The sequence below is a fragment of the Falco biarmicus genome, chromosome 4 (assembly GCF_023638135.1).
Source record: "Falco biarmicus isolate bFalBia1 chromosome 4, bFalBia1.pri, whole genome shotgun sequence".
NCBI lineage: Eukaryota > Metazoa > Chordata > Aves > Falconiformes > Falconidae > Falco > Falco biarmicus.
Window position 1 is genome coordinate 53953005 of NC_079291.1, and position 26583 is coordinate 53979587.

At 42.8% G+C, this 26583-nt stretch overlaps 1 protein-coding gene across 4 annotated transcripts in view; it reads right to left on the bottom strand.

The window, feature by feature from the left end:
* Positions 1-26583, bottom strand: part of DPP6 (dipeptidyl peptidase like 6) — a 572305-nt gene that overhangs the window by 257593 nt on the left and 288129 nt on the right. The window contains exon 1 of one of the 4 annotated variants that reach the window (XM_056336843.1): positions 6547-6977. The exons of the other annotated variants lie outside the window; for them this stretch is intronic. Within the exon in view, the coding sequence (XP_056192818.1) occupies positions 6547-6603 (57 nt within the window). The 5' untranslated portion in view covers positions 6604-6977. Of the gene's footprint in view, positions 1-6546; positions 6978-26583 lie in introns of those variants that run through there. 4 annotated transcript variants of the gene reach the window in all.

Sequence of the window (26583 nt, forward strand, 5' to 3'; positions counted from 1 at the left end):
CTACATAATTTAAAAAGTCCTACCTTCTCTCATATCATCCAAAGTGACCATAATTCACCACAAGTTAATGCATGATAAAGGTGACAAAGAAGCAGCGTTAAAGGCGTAAGAACTGAAAAACCTTTGTTCACAAAATGACTGCAGCAATGCACAGTGGTGCTAATGGACCACCACTGGAATGAAGGATCCAATGCTCTGAGGTAAAAGTTTTAAAAAAAATAGAAATCTAAGAAAATTTTTTTTCTTGTAGGGCTCAAACACTCTCACATGACCCCTAGATAACTGGTGAACTTCAGAGACAAATTTTTCTATCTTGACTCAACAGCAAAAGCAAGACTTAATGAGGAAGACTGCAACACAGGGTACCTCTGCCAGGAATGGAGGAAGCAGCAGCAACCAGCACGGTCCCAAAGACAAGTGGCAGAACATCTCCCACTTGACCTATCAAGGTACAGCCAAAGCATATAGCATAGCTAATCTCAAGCAGCATCCTATGGAAGTATACCAACCCTTAGAAGTGGTGTACTTAGAGGATCACCAACTAGAGCACGGTCTTGACACGTCTGAAGCCTTCCAGAAGCACTTCCACTTCAGTACTGAACACCAAAAAAGCTTTCCTACAGCCTTCTCATTTTGAGACTCCAGTTTTATGCCAGACATGGTCCTTTCTATCTCTGTCTCCCCCTTGCCATGGCTCAGCTGCTTGCATTCCTGGTGGCAAATTAACAGCTTGAAAAGGCTGCCAGTTTGATGCAATTTCATGTTCTTGACTACAGTATCCTCAGCAGCACTATTACGGAAATTTAACCTCTTGAGAAATAGATTAGATATCATTAATAGAATGAAACACAAATGTTCCCTATGACTTCCTGGAGAAAGCCTGTGTTGGGTCTACAACAGGAGATGTAATTTACAAGAATTGTTATCAAGAAAAAAGAAGTGCTATCTCATATCAACAATTTTATTTTTAAAAAATTATGTGCTTAAACAGCTAACACTAAACAGTTCCAGTAAAACTAAAAAAAAACAACCAAACCCTAAAAAAATTAAAAATCCTTTGGTTTTTATGCAAGTGAGTCAGGTTTCTCCTCTTCCCCTTCTCTTTGGCAGACGCAGTCCAAAAGCGGACATAGTTCCCTGATTTCTGCACAGCTGTAATAACCAGAGCCAGAATACTGCAGCAAGTCAGTGAGAATGAGGGATTCTCACAAGCAGGGACTCACCTTTGGGATTTGACAGTTTTCATCTCCAGCCAAGAACGTAGGAGCTCTGCTATCACAAGTCACTGAGATAATACGCTAAATTAGCTCATCTCCTGGGATACTCCCTCCCACCTGTTCAACAGCTCCAGGCCAAGCTCCATTCAGCCCACTGTTGAATCTGGGTACTGCAGAGGTATGTCACACTGCTCTTCAGTTCCTCTCCGTGGCTTTTATGGCACTGGGGTGCTGCAGTGGGGAGTCTGACGGTGCCAGCTAGTGGCACTGCAAATCAGGGCTTTCTGGTAACAAATCCGCAGCTCAGCCTGCTTCCGAACATAGACGCGTCATCTCCAACCTTGCTAAGAAAATGTAAAGGATTCAGTAGTGGCTCTTTGTGGTCTACAATACACCAGGGATAGTGTTGACAAATAAAAGGGTGAAGTCCCTTCCCTATCTCGACAGATGAAATTCATAACTTACAATACGTGCCTGAACCAGCCGCACACTGCAGCCTGTTTACAAGGTGAAGGGGTCCTGCACTCTTTGGACCCAATTTGTATTGCTCATGTGATGTAAGGAGGCTTTAGTGTCACAGAGAATCAGGATTATTCCAGTATTTCAGGTACAGCATGTTGAACTAAGACATTTGGCACCCAGGGATGATAATTTTCTAGACAGCACTCAGGTAAGCAGAGCAGATCTCAAATGATTTTAAGTCACACCTCACAGAAACAAACAAACAAACAAACCATTTAAGAATATCTTCAGACACAGGAACATAGCTCACGTTAAGTTACATTTATTTAACTGTATTCCCCCATCCCTACTAAAGACACGTGGGGTGAATCTAGTACTTTTGTTCAATTCAGAACTGCACTACTGACCAAATCTCCCAGTTGTTCCTATCTACCATGCTCTAACTCGTATTTTATAGTGGCTTCAGAGCACACAGACTAGTTTCCTTTTGGATGAAGCTAAATGAGAAGATGCTGTTCAACCACTAATGAACACTCACACCAGTCTGGAACTAGCTTGAAAAAATGCGTATTTGGGAGCTCAATACCATCTCTCTCACTCTCATGGGGTGGGTCCACACTACTTCCCAATGTAAGCATACCCATATTTTTAAGTTTAATCTACTTTGGGAATGAGGTAACAGCATAGGACTTATCTCACGATGCTTGAGGATATTTATGACCTTCAAGGGAGACGTCAGGGCGCACAGGGGTTGACAACCCTTGCTGCAAGAATCCCAGAATTACCTGAATTATAAGTATGTATGGGAAGAACCTGCATAATGCACCTAAAGTGCACCCTTTTTTTCTTATTTGGATAAATTTACTCAAATAGAGGCACATTTCAGCATGGTATATTAGATACTCCAGCTGTACTCACTCTTCAAGCTACTACAGGCTATTTCTGTGAAGTACAGAGTGGCAGGGGAACATTAGAAGCATGAAATATTAATCTTTCCATCATTTTATTCCTGAGTCTGGTCTAGGTTTTCCAAGTTAAATGTGTTCTGTCTCCACTTGAAGACACTTACTATTTGATATTCCACCTGTTCCGTAAAATTCAAAATTGATTACCTTAATGACAACTAATAGGCAGAACTGTTCTATTGATCTGACTCCACTCCTCCATGGACCCCACTTCAATAAAAGGCAGCCCTCAAGCTATTTTTCCTTCTTACTTAATTTTTGATCTTTTGCATGGACCTGCATGCAAACAATCATTAACAACCTTGTCTAGGACATGATCTCGCTCCCTGCAAGTCCATGATAGTTCTCTATACAGAAAAAGAAATGGGAAAAATCATTTATTCTGAGTGTTCAAGTACCAAATTAACCAATCAACTCTTTAAGTATGTTTTATAAAAGGTGTTCTTTGAGAATCTGTGATTCTGTTATCCTTGATATGCTGACTCATTTTTAAAAATACTTAAACGTCTCATTTTAGCATTATGCCTATTACCACATTTTCATAAAAAAACTCAGCCTCCTCATTTTTATGTATGACTGTAGAGCTATTTGCATTCCCAGAGGCCATTAAAAGTAACAAGAACTGGGCTAAACTAAGATAACAAATTTACAGGCTTATGTTAAAACACAAGGATCTTCAGTCAAAGTAAATTACTAAAGCACATTGACCCAGCACTTGACCTGTTGTTGCTATTTTCTTCTCCTTTTTTTTTTTTTAATGGAAAAGTCGTTTTAATGGTATATTCACACATCCAGCTAACAATCCCCAAGACAGAGAACAAGATTCACTCGTCCTCTTGAGCCAGATCCCAAGTCTATTAGTGGCTGCTGCTTTTCTACAGACTTCTGAGCACGGGGTCCAGCTGAAAGCCAACTGTAATCACCGTACACTGCACGGCATCCAGCTCCAGCCATCTGAACAAGAAACCATAGCTGTGTCAAAAGCACCTACGCCTACAGAGGCAACCACATTCCACTTACATCTTGATCAAGCAATCACAACGTGACAGTAAGAGACGGTATTACATATCACTTACAGCATGTTTTCTGCACATGATGCCCAAAAGACTTAAAGTTCAGACCCAGGAAACAGATAAGCAAGGAGATAAATGATTAAAATTCTGAATAATTTAACTGGCGTGGAGGTGAGCAACATTGCTTATCAGAAGGAAACTGTATTGAAACATTTTTAATTAACAAAGGGAAGAAAGAGATGTTAATTACCTGGCTTCAAGCAGGTAAGGCAGTGCATTGCTTATCTCCATGTCCCAATCATTTTCTAATTATTATAATTTTTGCAAATCTCAAGACAGAACTTTATTTGCATATAGGCACATGGGTCTGAATTAGATTTTTAAATTTATGCCTACAAAGCTTCTGCAGACGTTTTCAAACTTTCCCCGCTCTGTTCCTGCAGTATCTTTTTGTGCCCAGCACCTGTTTGGGTTAGCATGGAAGGACACAGCATAGACTTAAGCCAACTGTGTCACTTGCATGTGTCTGGATGCAGGGAATGCCACAGCAAGGAATACTGAAAAAGGATGGTCACAATCTCTTATGACAGCAGCCGCTGCTTCTGAGAAAAAACTCAGTCCCTCTAAAGACAGACTAGCACTTTGCCTTCAATATTCTCCCAGCTACAATTTTCAGTTTCTTGATCAGTTTTAAGCAAGAAAAAAAAAATATCTCAGGAATTCTTGTTATGCTCAAGCCTGGAAATAGAATTTCAGCTGGAAGTAGAATTTGGATAGACCCCTTTTTCAGTTATGAACTGTTTGAAATAAAATAAGGCTTTAGATCTGGTTTTGGTGTTGGAAGATAAAAGTGCACTCAAATCAATGGACACAGATTGGATTCAACCCCCCAGTGCCAAGCCATTTGACTAATAATGTATTGTGAAAACAAACAACCAGAAATTATGGGAGTGTGCAAAGTTGCTTACAGACTCAAACGTTAATATTCATCGATATCATTGATATTTATATATGCTTGATATTTCTATTTCATGCTCACACTAGAGCAGAGCTGAGAGAGCATGTACTTTCAGAATATTTAGGCATACCATATGGGTATAATTGCAACTCAATCAGTCACAGAATATATTCAATCAAGACTGTATAATACCAAAGACCTATTTTGGGCATTTTATACCTCATATGTGAAGAGCGAAGTAGCAAAGACACGGCATACCACTAGCAAAATGGCATTAGGCAGGTAACACTACCTGAAACAAAACCACTGCTCCTTTATAAAAGGCAGCTGACTTACACTTCTTGACTTACAACCCCCGACACTTTTACACAGCTTTACGGAGGAGGAGGGGACAGCCCCACAGCTCTCTTTGTTCAGAAATGGCACTTACACACCCCTGCCTCCCAGAAACACAGCGAGACTGATTTTAATCTGCAGCAAACAGTGACAAAAATGCACATTCTAAAAGCAACAGACAGAGAAGCCTGACAGATGTAAGGTTAGATGAAGACACAGTTTCTTTACTCTCAGTATGAAAGTTGTTTTCTTGTTTTCACTGAACCATTGAGCCTCTTTTGGCCATTAGTAAAATGTCACCCAGAAAACGCTGATCATATGATGCTACTTGTGGTGCCTCATGTCTTTCCATGCTTTTCCCTTCCCCAGTTCTCTAAAATAAAGCACAAAGAAAAAAAAAAAGAAAAAAGATAAAAAGAAAAAAAAAAGAAAAACAACGTGCGAGGCACTCAGCCTATCAAGCCAGGAAGAACTAATTTAAGAATTAATTTGTGCCCTGAGAGATCTGTTTAAATTATCCTCCCGTGTTGTCCTAACCGAAGATTAAAGCGGTGAACTTCCAATGTCTTAAGGAGACGACGAAAATTGAAGAACTGGAGCGTACGGGCTCCGCCGCGGTCCCCCCAGGCACGGGGCCGAGCACAGGGAGGGCAAGCGGGTGCCGGTGAGGATGGAGCTGCTGATCTGCCGGTGCACCAGGAGCCCAGGAACCTTTGGCGTCCTCAGCTGGAGCTCAGAGATCGTACCCAGACTTTCCCTTATGCCATCACTTCCTAACTATGCCTATCCTTTACAGCTGATGATCTGTCCTCTTTTTCTGCCACCCGCTGCTTTTTTTTGACAGGGAAAGTTTTGACTTCATCCTGTCCTGGTAAGTGCAGTCAGACAGAAATACCCTCTAGAAAACTGGCATGACAGGGGATATTAAGTCTTTAACTTTCTGCCTCTACAGAAACACATAAAGCAGCTACCAAGAGAAATAAATGAGTCAAGTTCAGATATGGTGTAAGCACTGCAATTTTCCCCAAAGTCAACGGGAGTTATACCTACTTACAGCTGCTTTTTGCCCCCCTCCTGCCCCCCCATCACTTGCACACGCACAGCCTAAGCACACGCTATACTCTGAAGTGTCCCTCTAAGAAAATGACAGATAAAAAAAAAAATAAAAAATCCCTGAAAGTGCACAACAAAGAAGCTAAACCCCACTTTTGCAGTTTTACATCCATCTGCAGAGGGGCTGTTAAAAAGCCTTACCCCCTTCCTCCAGCAAGAAGGGGCCTCCGTCCCAGCATCCTGCCCCACACACACACGTAAGGAACAAGTTACAGAACAAACCTCTATAGCCTTCAGCAAGAGGTACAGGCTGTTAAAAATAGCACAGTTTCAGCTTCCCCCTGCCAGCCTCCACAACACCGAGAAAGCAGACCTTGAACCCAGCCACACAGTACTTTCCTCCTGCCACTGGCTGGTGACTCAGTTGACAATTTTAGGAATGCACACCAAGAAGATTCAAGGAAAAAAAAAATCATACAAGAAACATAGAGCTATACAATGCAAATCTGTATTTGTTTGAAATTGAGGAAAATAAGCATTACCTGTTCTTGTTGTTGGGCTTGTTTCCCTGATGCATTTTGCTCCTTGGCTGTAGTCATGCTCACCTATTTGTGCCCACTGCAGTGGCAAACAGGATTTTACAGTGTGTGTGTGTGTGTGTGTGTGTGTAAGCTTGTCCGTGTGTTTTCAGACATACACGCGCACACACACACACAAAGACTACAGGGATAAGGATGAGTAACTAGTCCATCACTTAATCACCAGCTGAGAAATTTCCCACCCCCACAAAAAGAAATAAATAAAAATGCAATGTAAAAAAGCACTAGTCTAGCTGTCTTCCCCCTTGAGCCTCTAAAATAAAAGCAGAAGCAGGAGCAGAGAGAAGGATGCTGTGGGGGCTTCTTCAATTAGCAACAGCCTCTGCAATCGTCACAGAAACAATGATAACTGCTTGGCAACCAGCAACTGGCAGCTCGGAGCGGGAGGCAGCGATGTGGTCCTCCTCGCTCCCCACCTCCACGGCGGCAGCCCGCGCGTTGCGCATGCACCGGCCGCCTCGTAGCACAATGTGCTGCTCGCTGGCGATGTGCAGAGCTGGAGCTCGGCAGTCATCTCCCCTCCTGCAGCTGTGGGAAAGGGACCGCAGGAACCCTGTGCTCGGGAATTAAATCCTGCCTTCCCTGCGTTGCTAGCGACGGGAATCCCGTGGATGCGGAGTTTCTGGCAGACACGCTCTTGTCTTCTCCCAACTTGCAGAGGTTTCAGTGCCCAGGCAGTTCCCGGCTATGACGGGAAGCTGTGCCAAGGGCAGCCTCTGCCCCGCGGTCAGGGCAGTCCTGGAGGATGCAGCGTGCGCTCCCAGGGAAGCAGGTGCCCAACAATGTGACACAGAAAGCACCAGCACTCCCCAGCGAGCTGCTTGCCTCGCAGCCAAAGGGTGACACGTTCACCAAAGTAAACATGCCCCCAGACTCCCCCGGCCCCGTCCATGTCCCTGACGTGACGGGGGTCCCTTTGTGGTTGTGATACCATGGCTGCCTCCTGTGCACTTGCAGCTGCCATGTAGGTCACGTTGCAGGGTGACACACCAGCGTGTGCTGCCTGCTCCACTCCATGCTGCTGTAGCTCCCTGCAGACTCCCTGTCATGATGGAGATCTCTCCAACACGATGGGGCTGTAAAACAAGCCTTCCTAGCCTGCTCGCCCACCTTGCTGGTGGCATGGGGTGACACGGGGTGTGCCTGAGCATGAGGCATAAAGCGAGAACCACTCTCCAGTAACCCTCAGGGGACCTCACATAGTTGGGCAAAACTTCGAGCAGCGCGCAGGCTGTTCAGTATTTGCTCAGGACTGATGCAAGCCCTCACTCACCTCAACATCAGGCAACATCTACCTGCCATGTTGGTGCTTTTCACCTCCTCACCCCCTCCCCAGTGTACTGGGCTGGATCAAGCCCGGAGCTTGCCCCTGTGCTGTAGTGCTGTATAAAGCTAAATGTTTTCTCACTCACGTGATATTGGGCTCTCTACTGAGTCTGCGGATAACCAGCTAGGGAAAGGGAACATCAGAGCATTTTTCTGACAAGGAAGTGATTATGCTCCATTTGATCCTCAATTTTACAGCACAGATTAATTATACAAGGTCACATTCACCAGGAACACAACTCAACTCTGCTAGAGGTAACCTCTCCTTTATACCTGGGATAAATTTGACCCTTGGTTCATGGACACGATCAATGGCAGGCCAAGCTTTCCTACAGATTACCTACTAGGTACTACTCACACCTCCTAAGCGTTTCTGCATTTTCACCATTACATCAGTTCACAGAAACTACAACATACAAGATCTGCAACACAGAATTGTGCTGGTAGGAAACTCGACAACCTTGCCTGGTCCCAGGCGCCAGGATCCAGGCAACAGCTCATTAAAAAAAAGTGAATAGCACCTCTCTAACAAGAAGCAATAATTTACATTTAAATTTAACAGCCTGTATCAACCTCTTGCTGGGTTATACTATGACATAGTCCTAGCTTACATTGCAATTTCATCTCTTTAGTCCCAATAGTTTTAGCCCCAATATTTTGTATATGTTTATAGTGAGGTTATTCTTGCTCATACATTTTTCCCCAGCCATCAGAGCAGAATTGCTTTCAAGGTCTTATATAAGTGGATCAGTTTGAATTTTCCAATTGGCTTGGTCTATTTTTCTACCTGTTGTGGGTAGTAATGAAGGTTTGCTTTAATCCACACCTTTGCTGTTTTTCTTTCCAAGAGGAATTCAAACAAAATAAAACTGTATCTTGTGGTTTTTATACTTCCTTACAGTATATCCTGGAAATTTCTGCAAAACAGAACCCTTTCAGAACACAAACCATACACTGTGTCCCTGACCCCTCAGTAGGTGGGCAATCACCGGACTTCACTATTATTGAAAATAAATATATTTGTACCTGTCTATTTACTCTCACATGCTCTCTCCATGTGTATTCAGTTCTTTCACAGTTAACAATTTAAGACACACAGTTTTCACTAGTTTTCAGGAAATGGCCACTTTTCCTTACAATGTAGATTTTTCTCACTAAGCATGTTGTTGGACACATAAGAAGTTGATTGTGCTAACTAGTCCTGCAGTTAGTTATGCAAACACCTATGGCTTAGCCTCATTACACAGGTGCATTACTGTTCTCGTTGCACCTGCCAACATTTTGGCACAGCTACCCCAGTGTTATTGAAATGCCTTGATCTCTCTGCCTGGCAGTACCTCTCTGTCACACCTGACCTGTGCAGGGGGTTTCATCCCCTCAGATAGCCCTAAGTGGCTGCTCACTGCCAGGAAGACATGTAAGCAAGGGATGGTCATGTTTTCCAGCTCTCTGCCACCATCCTTCCTTGATCAAAGGGGTTCAGAGGTTACCAAGCATCTCCTGGGGAGATGCTAGAGGAAGAAGCAGTGGCCATTGCCGTATCAGAAATAGTCATTACTAACCAACACAGAATAATCTGCTCGCATATTAGCAGGGCTGAGGCCATCCATCCTGACCTCTGTACTGTTTTAGGGTACCAACTTTACTGCTTAGCTGAGTCATTGCTTATGAAAGATTAATACATCCATATCACAGGACAATAATCAGTTATCTACCAACCCTAGCAGCTGCCCAGGCAGAAGGATTTACACAGACAGTCCCATTTAGGGCACTGTAGGAAGCACTGGCAGATAAGAACCCTAGAAATATGACCTTCCCATCCATCCCACCCCACAACACCCCAGCTGATCACAGGAATATAGGGAACACATGTTTCCTCCCTGCCAGGTTTGAAGATGCATCAGGGTTCATCCCCTACCACCCATCATTTGCAACAGGTTTGTCTTCAAGAGCTGCCTGGCCTATGTGAAGGGTCTACCTCCAGGCTTGCTCCTTGTCATACGAGCTGCACGCCCGTCATGATCATCCTCCATTACTCCATGTAGTCCACACCATACCACCACTGGGACAGCTCAGGAGCACTGCTATGAGCACAGACAGCTCTCCCTGTTAACCAAGATGCATGTTCAAAGTGCCAACTACAGCCATGTGAATGGCATCCCCACAGCTGACAGCAATTAGCTCCCCCAGCACCATGGCAGGACAGACAGTCATTTCCCTCCCATCGGGAGAGAAATCAGTGACAGGTGAAAGGAACTGTTCCCAGCTTCTCAACTCATCTTCACCCAGAGTGCTTGTTTCAACAAAATCATGCAGTGCTGCAGTAAGATAAATTTTAATTACCTTGTAACAAATTAGTCACACATGTCCTAGAGCCTTTCCTGTTAGAAGGGAAGTGTTTCATTCTCCTGAGACTGGCAGGAACAGGATTGTGGTCTGGAATCATTCTCAAAACACTAATTGCAGTTATTGGAGAGCATCTCTACCACCAGCACAAAGCTCCCTCACTCTCAAAGATCATTGCAAACCTTGCACGTTGCAAATGGAAAATGATGCTGCAATGGCTCTGGAAGATTAGGTGGATTAAAAACTTCAAAAGTCATTGCCATGAAGACCTATGAACTCTTAGGAACTAAAGCACAACAACCATTGTTTATGAGCACATATTACCGCAACGCATGCCAGGGAAAGAAGCGGTTATTGCTCCCAACATTTTTAAGTTGATCAGTGTGCTAAGACCATCCTTGATTCCACCCCTTCAGGTAGATAGAGGTCTCTGCTGTCTGCGGATGCAGGGCAGTCCCTTCATGGGAAGCAGCAGTGGGCTCTCAGAAGTCAGTGCGAAGCATTCACATCCCCTCTGCCAGATCCAACGGCAGGCTGTGCTCACAGGGAGCCCTCCAGCTGCACGCATCTGTTCAAGGGAGTATAGACTATGCAAGGGCAGTAATTAGTCTGCAGCAGCAGTGGGTATAGTTATTGGATGCAGAACCCTTCTGCTCCTTTGAAACCTGGGGTTCTGGCTCTGCCACACTGGGCTATTTAGTCCCCCTTCATTACCACATCAAGGAAGTTGAAACCAGTGGGCAGACTGGGTAGAAATGAATTCTACTTCATTAACTCTACCTTTGCAGAGTCTGCTGATGTTCTCCCTTCTCCAGGTAAAGGGCAGCTACATATCTGAAATTTTAATGGGTCTAACCCATTAGTAACTGGGATGTGGTAATGTGCTACCTCCAGCAGAACACACCACACAATCTCTGCTTGTACAGCCAGTCCCTCGGAGCTTCACACTCCCTACAGTTCCCATTGGTTTGGCTGGTTTGCTGCATTCAGGGAGGACACATGGCCCAGGAAAGCATGTACTCTGGCAAGCTATGACAGCTGAAAAACCTGCTTACAGGTAGGTTACAAAGGAAAAGTCCTAAGGGCATCAGGTTTTTTAGGATGCAGCGTTATGGAGGTAGTAGATGTTAGTAAGGTAACTCAGGAAGAGTTATGATCCCGTGCTGTCTCTGCCAGCACAGACATCCACTATAAGAAAGGTGAGATGAGCCTGTAAAAACGTTGTAGCCATGGATTTCAGCATTCAGTCATTTGAAAGGTGACTGACGTAGCTTGGATCAAACAGGCCCACAGGATGCAAGGGCAACAGTGCTTGGTATACGCTGGGCTGCTTTCCAAGATGGAGACAGCAGGGTGGGCACACAAGGCTGGCAGGTCCTGGCAGCTCCTCTAGCAACTATCTGAGAAAAAGGTCTACCTGACCCATACTATTCTAAGAAGAGTGGCATACTTCCCAAAAGTTAAATCCATTTAATCTCCAAGTCTGATTTAATACATTTGCAACTGCCCTATAGCCCCACCATTCCAGCTTTCCTAGAGAATTTTGAAGAGGAACAGGAGGGAACTGTACAAAGCAGGCTGTCCACAGCACCATCATGGTCCTTCAGATGTGCCAAGGCATGCCGGTGAACAATTCGCTCTCCTGAGTCCCTGTGCCAACATCTCATCCACACAAAAAGCAATGGCAAATCTCTTCTTCATGCTGCACCTCTATGGCCCAGATGCCACAAGTCAGAGGGATCTGTGCTCCTCCACTGCAGATCCTTCTAGAGGTCAAGCGCTCCTCATATAGGAGATGCCAGAGCAGAACAGATTGCTGTAAAACCACGAGGGCTGCATGCTTAAAAACTCTCATTACAGGAGTTTATGCTTTTAGATGCTGCAGAGGCAGCCAGACATCCTGGCTGTTCATTCTGGAGATTTCTGTTCTGTGTTCATCTGAATAAGCTTTGGAGAGGGAGAATTTAATTTTGTTTTGTTCTGAAAGCACGGTTTGTGCCCTGCCCTTCTCCAAGAATGTGACAACAGTAATATCACATTATTGCACAGCAATGACCCCAGTTGGAATTGGGAATTGGAAACACTTGGATGGTAGATCAGCTGACACCAGCCCTACTCCTACAGAGGCTGCAGAGCATCTCTGTTGCTTACACAGCATCCCCAGCACTGCTTCTCAACCTTGCTCCTATTAGAAGACCACAAGAACACTCATTGTTGTTCCAAATTAATCCCTATCTTTGGCAAGACTTCTCAGCTTGTCAAAGGGCATCACAGAAATAGTTTTATTATAAAGGGGGGAAAAGCTTTGGCCTTTAAGGATACGTATTAGCTAGCTTTATCTCGCACCAGCCCTGCTACTGTTGCCCCTCTCCAGCTGTCTCCAACATATTGGTTCTGCCCAGGGTTAGTCACGAGGGAATCTCTATGTCCAGACCAATTTTCAGAGGCTCCATTGAGGACCTCTGTGGCTTGGGGATCCACTCAGATGATTTTCCAGATTTCAAAGGTTCTGTGAACATGCTAGAGGCAATAATAGATTATGAATATAGTTACAGATAAAAATATAACACATTTCCATTGCCCATGACCAAGATCATTAAGAAAGCAATTTGGAGTGGTATTTTCATTTAACAGATCAAATCCAGTCTATTTAGTCAATGCTATTAATTAGTTATTTGCATGAATATCTGTTCCTACAGGGGATACACTTCAAAATATTCCTACAAGCTTGAGAACTGCTGTCTGAGACAGCAGGTACGTGCAGCAGAGGAGACAATGGGCATTGCAAGAATGACTTGTGGCTCTGCATAACTCTCTCATGGTGTAGCTGCTATTTGTGCATTACCGAAGCATCACTAAGTTGCTTTTTTTTTTTTTTTTCAACTTGAGCCTGAGAAGGTTGTTTAAAGTGATTATAAAAGTTTTATATGAAGCACTATATTCTGCCGCTTCCTGTTTCTTGCTGCTGTTTCAAGATCCAGGACCCCACAGCTCATGGTAAACAAATAAGACAGCCGTGGGATGCAAGCTGTGAAGTCTGCTCGCTCATGCGCAGCTAGAGATATTTTGCATAGCACTTTCCTGCCTAAATTGGAGCATGACTCTGGGGAACACAGCAGGTACTTGTGCCCTTCTCACTTCTGGATTATGTATCCACTTTGGTTTGCTTACCCTAAAGATCAAGCATGTGTACTCATAGTCAGACTTTCCTATTTAAGTGGATTATGTTTTCAAAAACATTACTTTAGATCCACTGTGGGGTTATTTTTTGAGGCAGCATATATATTTTAATACATCATTCCGGTCTCAAAGGCACATGATTAGCAGTGCAATAGTTCTTTGGCACTGTGTTATCCCTGCAAGGAACACGGACCATACCGTTGGCTTTTTTCTTCCCCTCTGCCTGTTCCTGCTGGTGTGACCTTGGCAGCTGTAATGCAACAGATGCCTCTTTCTCGCTTGTTTATCTGTGTGAGAGAGACTTCTGAGGCCCCAACTTCAGTGCCAGCTGTGAATCATCTCCAAATTGTTTTTTCAAAGTTTGCCTCTTCACAGTCTGGCTTAGTATTTCTGCTCCCTGCAATCTTAGGGATCAATCTTCACTGACATTTCCTCCCTTCTCTGATTATTTCTAGGTAGCTGAATTCCTTCCTCATTTTTAACTGTTGGAAGGATTTATTTCTTTGCTCCCTACTTCCCCCCTACTCCCACCCCTTTATTCAAATACAGTGTTTTACAGAATAGCCATAATACATATTTTGTAACTCAACTATCCAGGTCAGAAAATGTAAAAGAGAACACTAGTGATGAGAAAACAGAGATAACAAAACATACACACCCCCACACCCCCAATCACTGTCAAACACAGAATCCCACCTTCATAACAGCTGCAAACATGTGAGGCTATTTAGCAGCCTACTGCTTGGGAAAGGGAGAGCCTCATCTTCATTTTTAGCTGCAACAGTGATTTATAGGACAAATAAATGATCTGCATATAAGATGATGACTGGTTTAAATGTAAATGCTGTGAAAGACTTCTTATGTAAGCACATACAATTGCCTGAGAGATCCTCATACATAAAAGCCACAGCTGGAGCAAGTGGCTTTTTAAGCATTTGTTTTATGAAGTACACTTTTCATTGCAATGGTTGTTATTTTTCATTTACTTTTATATTAGCTTTAACCAAAAATAAAAAAAAAAAAAGAAAAAAAGTACTTGAACTTATAACACGATCCATACACTTTCAATAGTGAGGTTATGCAAAATTCTGTCACTATTAAATAGGTACATATAATATACACTCATCTTAAAGCTGGCACATTTAGATGGAAGTTATACCACCACAACTGACGAGATCTCACAAGTGATGCAGGCATAAGGACCAAATGTCCTCAGTTTTGGAATGTATAACCTGACAGGTGGCTGCACTGGATCCTGTAGGCAGGGCAGGGCTGAGCCCAGCTTTACACAGTGCAGGGGATCTCCTTGGGACTGCTACCACCTCTAGCAAAGGGTGCGACCATGCGACCCTGATAATCGGTGGTGAGCCACTGAACACCATGAGCCTCGTGATAACTTTCAAAAACGTCCCCAAGCAACAAACACCAAGAGGGGTGTCAGCTCTGCCACCTGCACTGGGATATGCACTGGAGTTCACTGTCTCCGCAAAATGCTTACTGGAGTTGGGTGGCTTGTGGTGGTCACTGCCCTCAGTGACTGCTGAGTGACGTGATGGCTGCAAGCATTTGTATACTCGTGGTTTTTTTCTCAAGTGTTTCTAGATCTCTTCAAGTGAGATTTGTTATGGTAAATACAGGTTGCTGCATTCTTACTAGCTCCATGGTAGATAAGCCTTTCCACCAGCCAAAATAGCCTTTTCAAGAGTCTGAATAATGAAAACACTGCGGATGCTTGTCTTCTCTAAAAGAGGCACAAAGGGATTCAAGGCCCTTCCTGCCTGCTTCATTACTTTATTTTTGGAGAAGGCAACCCCAAAATATTTTCAGATTCCTGTACTCAAGTCTTTGAAGGTGTAAGGAAGAGGCAGAAAGCAACACTGAGGCATTATTCTACTTAACTAGCTGGATGAAACATATGGTGCACAGATACATGTCACTTTGCCCACTCTCTGTGCCTCAGCACCTCCTCAGCATCCACCTCTCTGGGCTGGGGTCTTCCACAGTCCATGGCCCAAAGCAGAGGACAGCTAAAACTTGCCACCAGTATTTTGAATGCCCTCTAGTGGAAATGCTATTTATGGAAAAGCCTACCCGGAATCCCTAACACAGAGGTAATGGTATGTGCCCATTAAAAAAGAGAAAGAAGGGGATAAACAGACTTCTTACTAGTACAGCCTCAATAGTCTGCTTTCCTTGCGATGAAGCAAACAGAAACCAGAACAATGACTTGCTCTAATTTTTAAAAATTGACCGGCAGTCTTGATATGCCACTTGGAGCACCTTTGAGAGGTTTTGTTTTCAGCGAATGAGAGGTGTTCTTCGAAAGCAGGCTGGCACTATGGCTTTGTTTTAGCTGCCTTAGTGGGGTACTCCTCTGTTGAATTGAAACCAGGTCCCCAACTCACCTGAAACCAGACAACACAATAAAGAAAGTGGAAAACTTACTGCATGATGTGCTAACATATAAAATACATAGCTGCCAGAATACAAACTTAAATAGCATAAGTAATTTAATTAACGTAGCAGCAAGGTCCTGTTGCCATCCATTTATTTGATCTGCTTGTAACACAAAAGAATTGATGCCGAAGGGATGCGTAAGAGTTCTATATCCTACACATCTTACTGAGATCTCCTGGAGAACATTAGGGATCTGAGCACACCATAAGACCTCTAAAAGGGGATAAGATATCCTTTACTTAGCATTATAAAGTTCATTAACTACAGAGACATAGCAGGTATTGAGCAAGGCCACCTTGGTCACTCAGGCAGAGATGGAGCAAGGGCAGCTTGCACAGCACCTGATGTGTGGCTAGCAGAGGCGGTGTGAAAGCCCTCACATCTCTACTTGAAATTACAAAGAGTGCCTCAACTTTTTCCCCACCTGTCAGTACTGGAAGTGAGAACAAGGCTTTAAAAGGCTGCAATTGCCAGCAGCACAAAAGCAACAGCAGTAGAGGTGGGATGGCCAAAAGGTACAGGGAGCATAAAATTCTCTTGCCAGGGTTCAAGACTACTCCTGGTGTCTTTGCATCTGATATGTTTGTTCCTTTGAGGTCTAACAGCCAGGCAGAGGAAGGGTGAAGCAGTAGAGTGGCAGTGATCTGGGTACATGTAATTGCCCTGGATGTCTAAGTGCTGCTGTAGGGTCTCAGGAGTAGTGAGCAGCATTCAGTAAGGGACTGAAGACTGCTTAACACATAGTGACTCAATATGACTTTGGGACCGTCCCACTGCAATTTGCAGAGCTTCATTCTTGTTTGTGAAAATGAATAAAATACATTACAGCCACGCCAAAACATTGCACAGACGCTTACTGTGATATACTCAATCATACCTTCCACCACACAACCCAAATCAACAAATGCATCCTTTCTATAGCACTCACTATAATGAGTTTGTCTCCAGTAACAGCTTTCACCGTATTATTGTTTGATACGATATCTGTGACCTTTTCATTTTACCGTATTCTGAAGACAAAGAAGAAATAATGACACAAACATTTCAAAGTAGCCTACAGCTGAATAAATGAGCATGTGTCTGAATCATTCCATTAAAAAAAAAAAAATAATATCTGTGATTTCCCTTAGTTTAGAAAATAGCACAAGGATGGGAATTTGAGATATCTGGAGACTAATAGATAGTGCCATAACATTGCTAAGCAACTCCTACAAATCCTAGGAGCTAAAAAAATAAAAAAGCTATGCGAGAATGTGTATTTTTCCGCCAAAACATGTGTCCCTTAGGAAACCAGGCGAGTATGAAATTTGAGCTTGAGTGTGATAAAGTACCAGACAGAACTATATGGCTGTCACACATAACTAATGCATGTCTCATATAACTCTCAAATTGCATGTAATTACATGGCAGTCCTGAGTTAACAGCTGGACTTGGTGATCGTAAAGGTCTTTTCCAACCTAAATGATACTATGATTCTATATGCAGTATGCCCATCATATAAAAAAATCACATCACGTGTACATCACCGATACAAGTGGCACGTGATTGTCTATACATGCTGTAGTACAACAGCAAAGAGACAAAAGCTGAGCCCACTCCTGCTTCCAGCTGTCAGCCAAGCTTTCTGTTACCCCAGCCTAGGGCCTAGTTACAAGAGATGCAGAAGGACCTAAACCCCATTGGCTAAATGTCAGCAGTAGGAGGCAACAGCCGATCGATACCATGTCCTCAGATGACGCTTTCCCTTAAACAACGAGTTCTGAAACGCCCCGGGGTCATCGCCCAGCTCTGCCTGTGAAGTATCTGCACTGCAGCGTGCTGCATTTGGAAAGCTTACAGAGCATCACCTTCCTCCATGAACTCACATTGGGAAAAAGTTGCAACACCCACCACTGCATGCTCTGCTGAGCAAATCAGACCGTATAAAACAAGAAGGGGCAGATTTTGTCACATCAGGGAACACTACCAGCCTGTTATTGCAAGTACTACCCAAAGACAGTCGTTTGGACATGTTTTCCAGGGATAATGAGGCAGCTTGGGGCTCATATTTATTCACGGAATCAACAGTCTTTTAATTTCTATTGTTCTCCTCTATAGATTGAGCTTCTGCTGGTGTGGGAAGTGGCTGCAGAATGGGATATTTAGAGGCTTAAGCCACAAGAGCCTGGAATACTGGAAATAGAGGTTGGCCAAGGCGGGGGGGGGGGGGGGGGGGGGGGGGGGGCGGAAATCAATTCCATCCGCTTTATAAAGCAATCCAGAGCACTTCATAGTTGGTTAAACTACTTTTCACTTCGTGTTGTAGTTTGGTGATATCAGAACAAGCAACAACTACTCTGAAAGGATTAATACGAGGAGAAGGCATAATAGATTGATGGGAAAAGTATACACATTCATGCTTGCCAGTAAATCTGAGCTCAGCATGAAAGGAAAAGTATTGTACAAAGCTTTAACTGACAGGGTTCTTCAGCAGTACTTCCCCTGATCCCTTTTCCCCTTCCAGTAGTCAAAGAAAAGTCAAAGTAAATGGGAAAATTCTAACCAACAGACCAGTCTTTTAATTATGTCCAGAAATGAAGTCAAGAGACAAGCTTTCCAAAACAGATTAATCTATTTTCAATGCTTTTTTCCCCTTCATAGATGACAGAGACAGGCTGCATGTGATTAAAATTACAAAAATAGCAGCATAGTCATTTGCACTCTTGAAAGGATGCTTTCATTTGGTACTTTATTAAAACTGATTTCACTTCAAATAGTATTGGCAGCAGAATGACGTACACCTGATTCATTAGCTCATCTTACCAGCTAAGTACTAGGCTGAGACTGTTCGTTTACCTATGTGGTAGTAGTAGAAAGTAAACAAATATTCATTTACAATCCATCCAGCGTTGCATTTTAATGCTTTTTTTATCAACTGGCCTGTTAGGATGGTATGAATGGTAATACAAATCGACTCTTTTCTATCTCATTGCCAAATAAACTCTGCAGTATCATTTTCTTTGGTACTGATATATTCCTTAGCAACACACTTAGAGGATTCAAGCAGTCCCCTCAGAGAAACCTTTTTTAACGATTTAATTTTCTCCCCAATAAGAGTATGGCATATTAACAGAGGTTAACACAAACACAGAATGTTAGAATAAACCCTTATGATACACGTAGACATCTGCTGAACCAGTAGAGCCCCCACTGTGTTGTGGAGCATGGTACCAGAATGCCTCTTCACCTTTGACTTTCTTCCATATGGAAAATGGGGCACTTAGTTTACCTGGGACAAATTCTTTTCTGGGAGACAGAAACTTAAGTATATTCATCAGATTTTGGACTGTAAATGAGGTTTAAATTTTTATAATCAAAGATACTTGATTGCTTTTAAAGGTTGATAGAGCTTCCATCCTGGCAAAATCCTATGCATCTTCTTCTCCCAGGCACTAAAGCTCCTTGACATTACTCTGGCTCTGCAAAGTGGCTATAAGTGGCTGTAAGTGCAATGCACATCAATTTTAAAGCCTCTTTACAGTCAGAGAAGTGCAATGCAGACACAGTATAAATGAAAATCCATTTTTTGTGCTGAAGTCAAAACCCGAAAGCATCTATTCATAAAGTAGTCTTGTAGTATAGTTGCATGCAATCAATCTAGTCAACATATTAGGAATTAATTGTAATGATACTAAATAAAAAAATAAATTTTTTGGTTTTAATTATTTGTATTACAGCAGCACCCAAGAGCTGCACAGCCCAGGGTTCCCTGTGCTATGGGTTAGAGCTGTTTCCAAAAGAAGAGACCCTGCTGAAAATAACTTAGAGTCCCAAGAAGAACATTCTGCCTGCCATCTGCCCAGCATGCTGCTGTCTATTCCTAAAGAGACCATTTTTACTATTAGTGAGTTTCTCTGCCCACATAGGACAGACATTTCTTTTTCCAGTACTCACTTCTGAGGCACCCTGTTAAAAGACTCCTTCTGTGCGTGCAGCCTTGCATCTCTCCTCATACTTTCATAGACTGTTTCAAAGCGCCCTTCCTAGATAACAAAAAGCTTGAATGGTTCACGTCAGCATTCAGTAGCTTCCATTGATGTTACACCGCCATTTGGGTTGAGCAAGAATTTAAAAGGTGCAGTCCCCTGCCCGGGTTCCCAGCCTCTGCCAGCCCTCCATTGGCAGCTGAGGTTTGATGCAGCCTCCGCTGAACTCAACGTTGCGTTTCCACGTGCAGCGCTGGGCTTGGACACCAAGACCGCAGCCTTGCTGGGGGCCGGGACCTGGGCTTTACCCTGCAAGCTCAGAGGTACAGAAACATACAGCTCTGTGTTAGGTATCAGGAGGTAATTCAAAGTACAGGGCTTTTTTTTCCTTTCGCACAATGCACATCTAAAGAGTCATTCATGAATAAGACTCCTGATCCATACATAGTGGGACGTGATGGCTTATTTACAGTCCAGGATCCATTACAGCTAATATTGCACTATTTACACTCATCTGCCATAAATCTAATACTGTTGTTATGGCTGTCCTGTTTAATGTACTCTAGGAATGCTCTTCAAGGCAGTATCAATTACATTTGCAAATAAACGTATGCTTTGGGTTAAACAAAGTGAAAACATTCTTCCTCTGAGAAATTTAGTACTTTGCATCTGCATCTATTCCAAGTGAATCTTGTGTTTTATTCAATTAAGTACCACAGAAGATTACAATGATCCAGAAAACATTAAATGAAAACATTGATTCTACAGTAATAACATTGGATGAGCCATGAACTGCTACCAATAACATAATCAAGATGCATCAAACTCGATTACAACTTGAAAATAGTCCTTTAATTTCACAGTAATTATTTAATGTTATTTTCAACTCGACTCTTTGGCCACTGACATTTACACAAAGCTGTCTCTAATTTAAAGGCTGATATTCTGTGACCTCAGTCGAGACACCTGGCTCATAAACTACCAGGTAGCATGGATCTTCTAGAATAATACATGTTCTCATCCTCTTCAACATTGCTATTTGCAAGACTAGACTGTGCAGGCACATCAAGCCAGACACTTTGCACCAAACCCAGATACTCATATTTCTTCGTATTTTGCAACCCTGCAGGTCCCTGATGATGGTCTGGATTGGCCAGTCTAAGCCTTACTGAACTCGGGAAAGGTTTCAAAGGGAATGTCTTTAAACTTCTTTCCCTTCTGTATTAAAAAACCAACCATCCCAAAACTCGATGAAAGCCCAGACCCAGAGGTTTGAAAATGAGGTACAGGGTGAAAGAATTTCCAGCCTCACCCATTGTGCCATCATGGACATTTGATATAACAAGAACTTTTTGCAATATAGTGTCACATAATGAGCGTGACTTGATCGGACATCATTCCAGCCTCAGTATGATGGTTAAGAAGGCAGTACCGATTCTCATTAGATCCATAGCACAGCTCTTAAAATGTCACTTTTCCCTTACAGATCAGGAGTCTTTCCAGCAGCCTTGCTTATAATTATGTTTATTATCAGTATCAATTTCCATTTCACCATTCACCTCAGAGGAACAGCAGCCGCCTTTCAACATTTACAAGCCAAGCCAACAATAATTGCTTTACCCGCTACAGCAGCACAGTCAGTGCTGGGGTGAAGCGAGGCAGCTCTTCCCAAATCACAGCAAACCCTAATGACAAGTCAGTCAGCAACTAAGGAATAGCACTGGCCCATTTTTTCCAGGATTTCCTTCAGCTATTGGTCTTTTACTCAGGACTAAAATACATTTGCAAATAGGGAAAGTACTTATGATAAAGGATAGTGTGGACAGGCATGTTTGGAGAGGATGCTAGAAGGCGTGACTAAATCTTCAGGAATGAACGATGTACGGAGATTTCTTTAAACGCCTCACTCAGTGAGGCATGTGAGAAGCCCAAATTCCATTAAAAAGAAGAAAACAATCAATTCCTGGCCCTCCTGAAGACAGGGTAATGCTTGACTTCATTAACACAAAAAGTGCAAAACCCAGAAGAGAGATAAAAAGGCTCGAAAATACATTCATTTTTAAAACGCCAATATCCTTTTTCTTTATTTTAAATGCTGATACTCTTTTTCTTTTCTTGTTAGTATGGATTATTTCTTTTTAAACATTCAGGTCTGACAGTACAGCAGCTCGTCCACCCAAACATTTAGCAAACTTGACAATACTTAGCTCTAATAACTTCAAAGCCTGAGAAAGCACAGGAACATCATCATTTCACGCATCAGATCTGTTTAAGAACAGATACAAAGTACTGCTCACAAGCCATAACAGAAACAATATTGTCCCAGCAATAAAACCATGGAGTGGAAAAATCACAGAAATATTACCCATTTTCAAGTTTCATGAAAAAAACAATCAAAAGCGAACAAGATTTTGGTCATGCTGCTTTCACTGGAGAAAATCCAAAGGAAAAATAACAGTTTAACACAAAGTAATGAAATTATACATTTTCTCCTCAGCTTGAAGGCTGCCTGACAAAAAATGAATTTAAGCTCATTTTCAATATGTAAAAGTTAAAGGTTTTTTTTGGTTTTGTAGTTAGTTTTGCTATTATCTGCGATACAGCAATACTAAACTGAATGAGTGCATCAATCTGTCAAATATTGCAATAAAATTGGAGCCTCTAAGTACATCCACCTTACAGGTGAGACCATTTCTAAATGAAAGATATCTTTGCATCAGCAGGCAAGATAAAAGCACAAAACACATTACACTGGATCAAACCAATGATCAGTTTAGCGCAGCTCCTATTATGACAGCCAGAATCAGCCAAAGTGCAAAAAGACTTTCAGAAACCTGCTTAAAGGCATGAAGTTTCTGTTCTTGAGAGATATTAATATTCCTTCCAAAAGCCCTTTTTATACATTTCTAAACTTTACACCTATGAGTGTTTTTTATTCATGTAAACACAGAAGCACAGAGAAGACCTGACTAGAAAGCAGAAATGGGTGAATTAATTGTGCAGAAAGCATAATTAATTCTAGAAAATGACAAAAACCAGGAAAGATGCTGTGCTTCCAGCTTAGCTTTCTATCTTTATCCCTAATAATTAAAATTTGACTTAAGTCATGGAGTTTGACTACCCCTTCTAAAGTGTGCTACTGCTAACCAGAACAGCAGCAGCATTCTTAGTTTTGATACAAGTTTCCATACTCTTCCCAAACCTGGAAGAATACTTCTCTCGGCACCTTCTTGTAGCAGCAAGCTGTGAGTGAAAATAATGTCCTTGTATTCAGTTTGAACTCAAACATTGGATGTGTCAGGCTTTCCACTTGTTCAAAACCTTTTGGTTTCCCTTCTCCAGATCATGCCTTGCAGCAGAACTTCAGGTATATGGGGAAATACTGGGGGGAAGTGGGTAAGAAGGAAAACTATTTAACAGGAGTCTTGGTGGGATAATCTCATTACTCTGTTCTCTGCTACCCTGGTTTCCTCTCTCTATCTTCTGGTGTATCTGTTCAACAACGACCATAGCCGGTTGTCCATCTGCATGTGAAGAAGGGGAAAAGATGTCCTGATAATAGGTTTCATCCCATCTCCTTGCTTTGCCCTCTTCTACAGTGAGAGAAAAGGGCTCCAGACTTGCAGGTGCCTTGACCCTATGCCACACACACATCCCCTCCCTCCCCTCCCCTCCGGTTATTTTGTACATTCCCAGTCAGAAACACACCTCCTGTTGCCTGACTGCTGAATGACTGTTTAGCTTTATTTGCTCAGCCACCCACTCCTCCTATACAGGACGCCGTTTGTTTGTTTCTGCCCAGCTCCTTCAGACCTCAGCACCTCTCAAACACTCACCCAGATCCCCCATCCCAGGACCTTCCTATCCCCCAGCCATGCCACAGGTCCATTTACTGCATCCCTCTTCTGCAGCCACCCTCCGTGCCCCAGGCTCCCTCACCACCCTAGGGACAGAGAGCAGTAGGGCAGAGCTCCCCTCTCCGCAGTGTCCTCAGCTCCTCATCCACAACTTCTCATTCTCCTCATGCACGGGGTAAAATTGGGGATGCGAACTCGTGGCAAGATGCTTGCCTTTCAGGGCTACCTCTGGCCCATGGTGACACCTGAAGAGCCCTGCGCTGAGTTTGATGTCCTCTTTGTGGTCTCCTTTCCAAAACTAAATAACATCAAGATTTAACAGTTTCCCTATGTGCTAGATCTGCTCAAGCCTCAAAACATACTCATCAGCCATCTCTCAGCCCAGTCTGTGTGCAGTGTTCCCAACGAAGCTACAGTGCTTACTTACATAATTATATTTATATAATTACATTATAATTACCCTCTGCATTATCCTCCATCCCATTTTTTATGCATTTTAACATCTTGTTTGCATTTTGTTAATGCCTTTTTTCTGAATCCTGCTAAGCTCCTGGCCTTGGTGATGTACTGTGGTGCTGTAGCTCCAGAGGTGCACTGTCATCCAAGCAATTACTGTTGTCCATTATCAAATAATTTCCATTGTCTATAGAAAAACTCAAGGTCACCCTATTCCACTGCAGCTTTGGGCTGATCACCCAAAAGAATATGCCACTAATAATTACTATTTAAATGCTAGAACGGATGAATAGCAAACACATTAACAGTGGTTCAGCTATGAAGATTATGCTAGAGGAGGAGATTACCACAATGCCAGATCCCTGAAGGTGCTGAGTGCTTACAATTCCTATTTGCATTCCTGCTGGGTCAGTGCAAGAGAGCTGTTCTGGCAAGGTAGAGTGCAACACAGAGAACTGCAGCGGAGGGATGCATGAGAAGCATGCTCCCTCTACACAGTGGGACGGATCCTACAGTGTCGTGGTATGACTATAGTTCCATCTGCTTTGAATAAAAATCTCACCTGCAAGAAACCTCTTACAGCTTTTTCTGTCTGCAAAAGACGACAAAACACCCCAAGAAAGAAATGCATATAGCCAAAAGTGGTGGGGCCGGGGAAGGTCGCACCTCCAGTCCAGGTCTACTGCCTTGGGACACAGCAGGGTCGATGTAACACTGACCTCTATCCCTTTGAAAGGTAAGGAGCCAAACAGAACATCACACACAGGACAGGGATGGACAGCTGCTCATTGCTGTTGCTTCTGGGGGCTCCTGTCTCCCATCAACTCTGGGAATCCTCCCTAGGGAAGGAGCTCAGCACAAAGAGAAATGTTGAAACTATCATACTGCATTCTTCACCTTTTGTTAAGTATTTCCTCACAGCACATTCAGCTGTGTTTGAAACAATCTAGTTGGCCATCATCAATACTTATGAGGCTGATCATCACCCCTGACAGAGCTGAGCTCCTTTGAATATGCAGTTGTGCCTGAAGGGCAGCCCCTGCCAACTGTGGACATAAGACTTTACAAAGACTAAAAATTATCAGGCACAGTCTTCAATGGCTTGTCATGGCCCTCTCCCTTACTGAACGTGACCTGTGACACAAGGAAGAACAAGATTTCCCCCTTTTTCCTTTACAATATTTTAAGCCTAATGCTCAAAACAATGCAAATGTTGCACAAGGATGTGTAAGAGCCCACCTAATGCTAACAGACAGCGCACAATGCATGTTTGCTCTCCGGCTCTCTGTTGTCCCTCTGCAATGTTACTGACACTATTCCTGAGCTATTTTTTAATCATTTTCAGGAGATAATGTGCATTTATTAAGTAGACCAATATTTTGCATGCTACGCTTTCAGGAAAGTCAGATGAATTATGGACTTTGCTTGACATTTGTCTTCTGGTGCAATAATGTGTTTCAGAAACTCAAGTAAATTTATAAGCCAAGACCTCCCTTTTCCTGAGTCCAAGCAAACAATCCTCTATCATGTGCTTGCAGAAGTGAAACATATTTCTCCCTTATCAATTATATTATTACCAAAGAATTGCATTGGCACTAAGCTTTTTCATGACCATTGCTGATATATAGCAACTGCATTAGCCCCTCTGCCCAATCCTCTTGAACCACCCCATCCTTGGAGATGGATCAAAAAATATCTGCCAAAGCTTTCAATTCCACTTGCTGCTTCCATCTCACTTCTCAGATGTAACTCATCTGGACCCAGTGCCTTGACAACTTTTAACAGCTCTAATTGCCTAACTATCTGCTCTGGCATAACCATAAAACCTTTTAGCATTTTGTATTGCCCCCAGGAAAATGTATTTTAGTCTCCGATACGACCTTCAGCTTTTTCTCTTAATACTAATGGCAAAGAACTCATGGATGATCTTTTGCAATGACAACCTCATCTGTCACTCCCTACTCATGTCTCTCAATGCCCTCGTCAACCTCTGCATTGCTACATTGTTTCTGTGATATTTAAGGACATTGCTGCTGTTTATTCATAATCCACTTACTGCCTAACTGGATCGTCTTAATTTTTGGATGCCTTTTACTTTGTGCAGTTTTTAAATTATTATTATTTTGAAAAGTTTTTCTCACAATGATGTGATAAGACTGATAGTTGCACTGAAAAAAGGGCCTAACTTTTTTTTTAAAGGAAAACCATAATTAAACATCCCCTCACTCTCTTTATACATGTGTACACACACATTAATTTGGGAATTGGTTTTGGATGTGTTCTAGTTTAGATCGGTAATTTTCTTTATTCAAACCCCCAGCATATTGGGATGCTCACAAGAGGAAGAGAGGAAATAATCTGAAATAAAAACCTGTAGTCTTTACACCCGAATC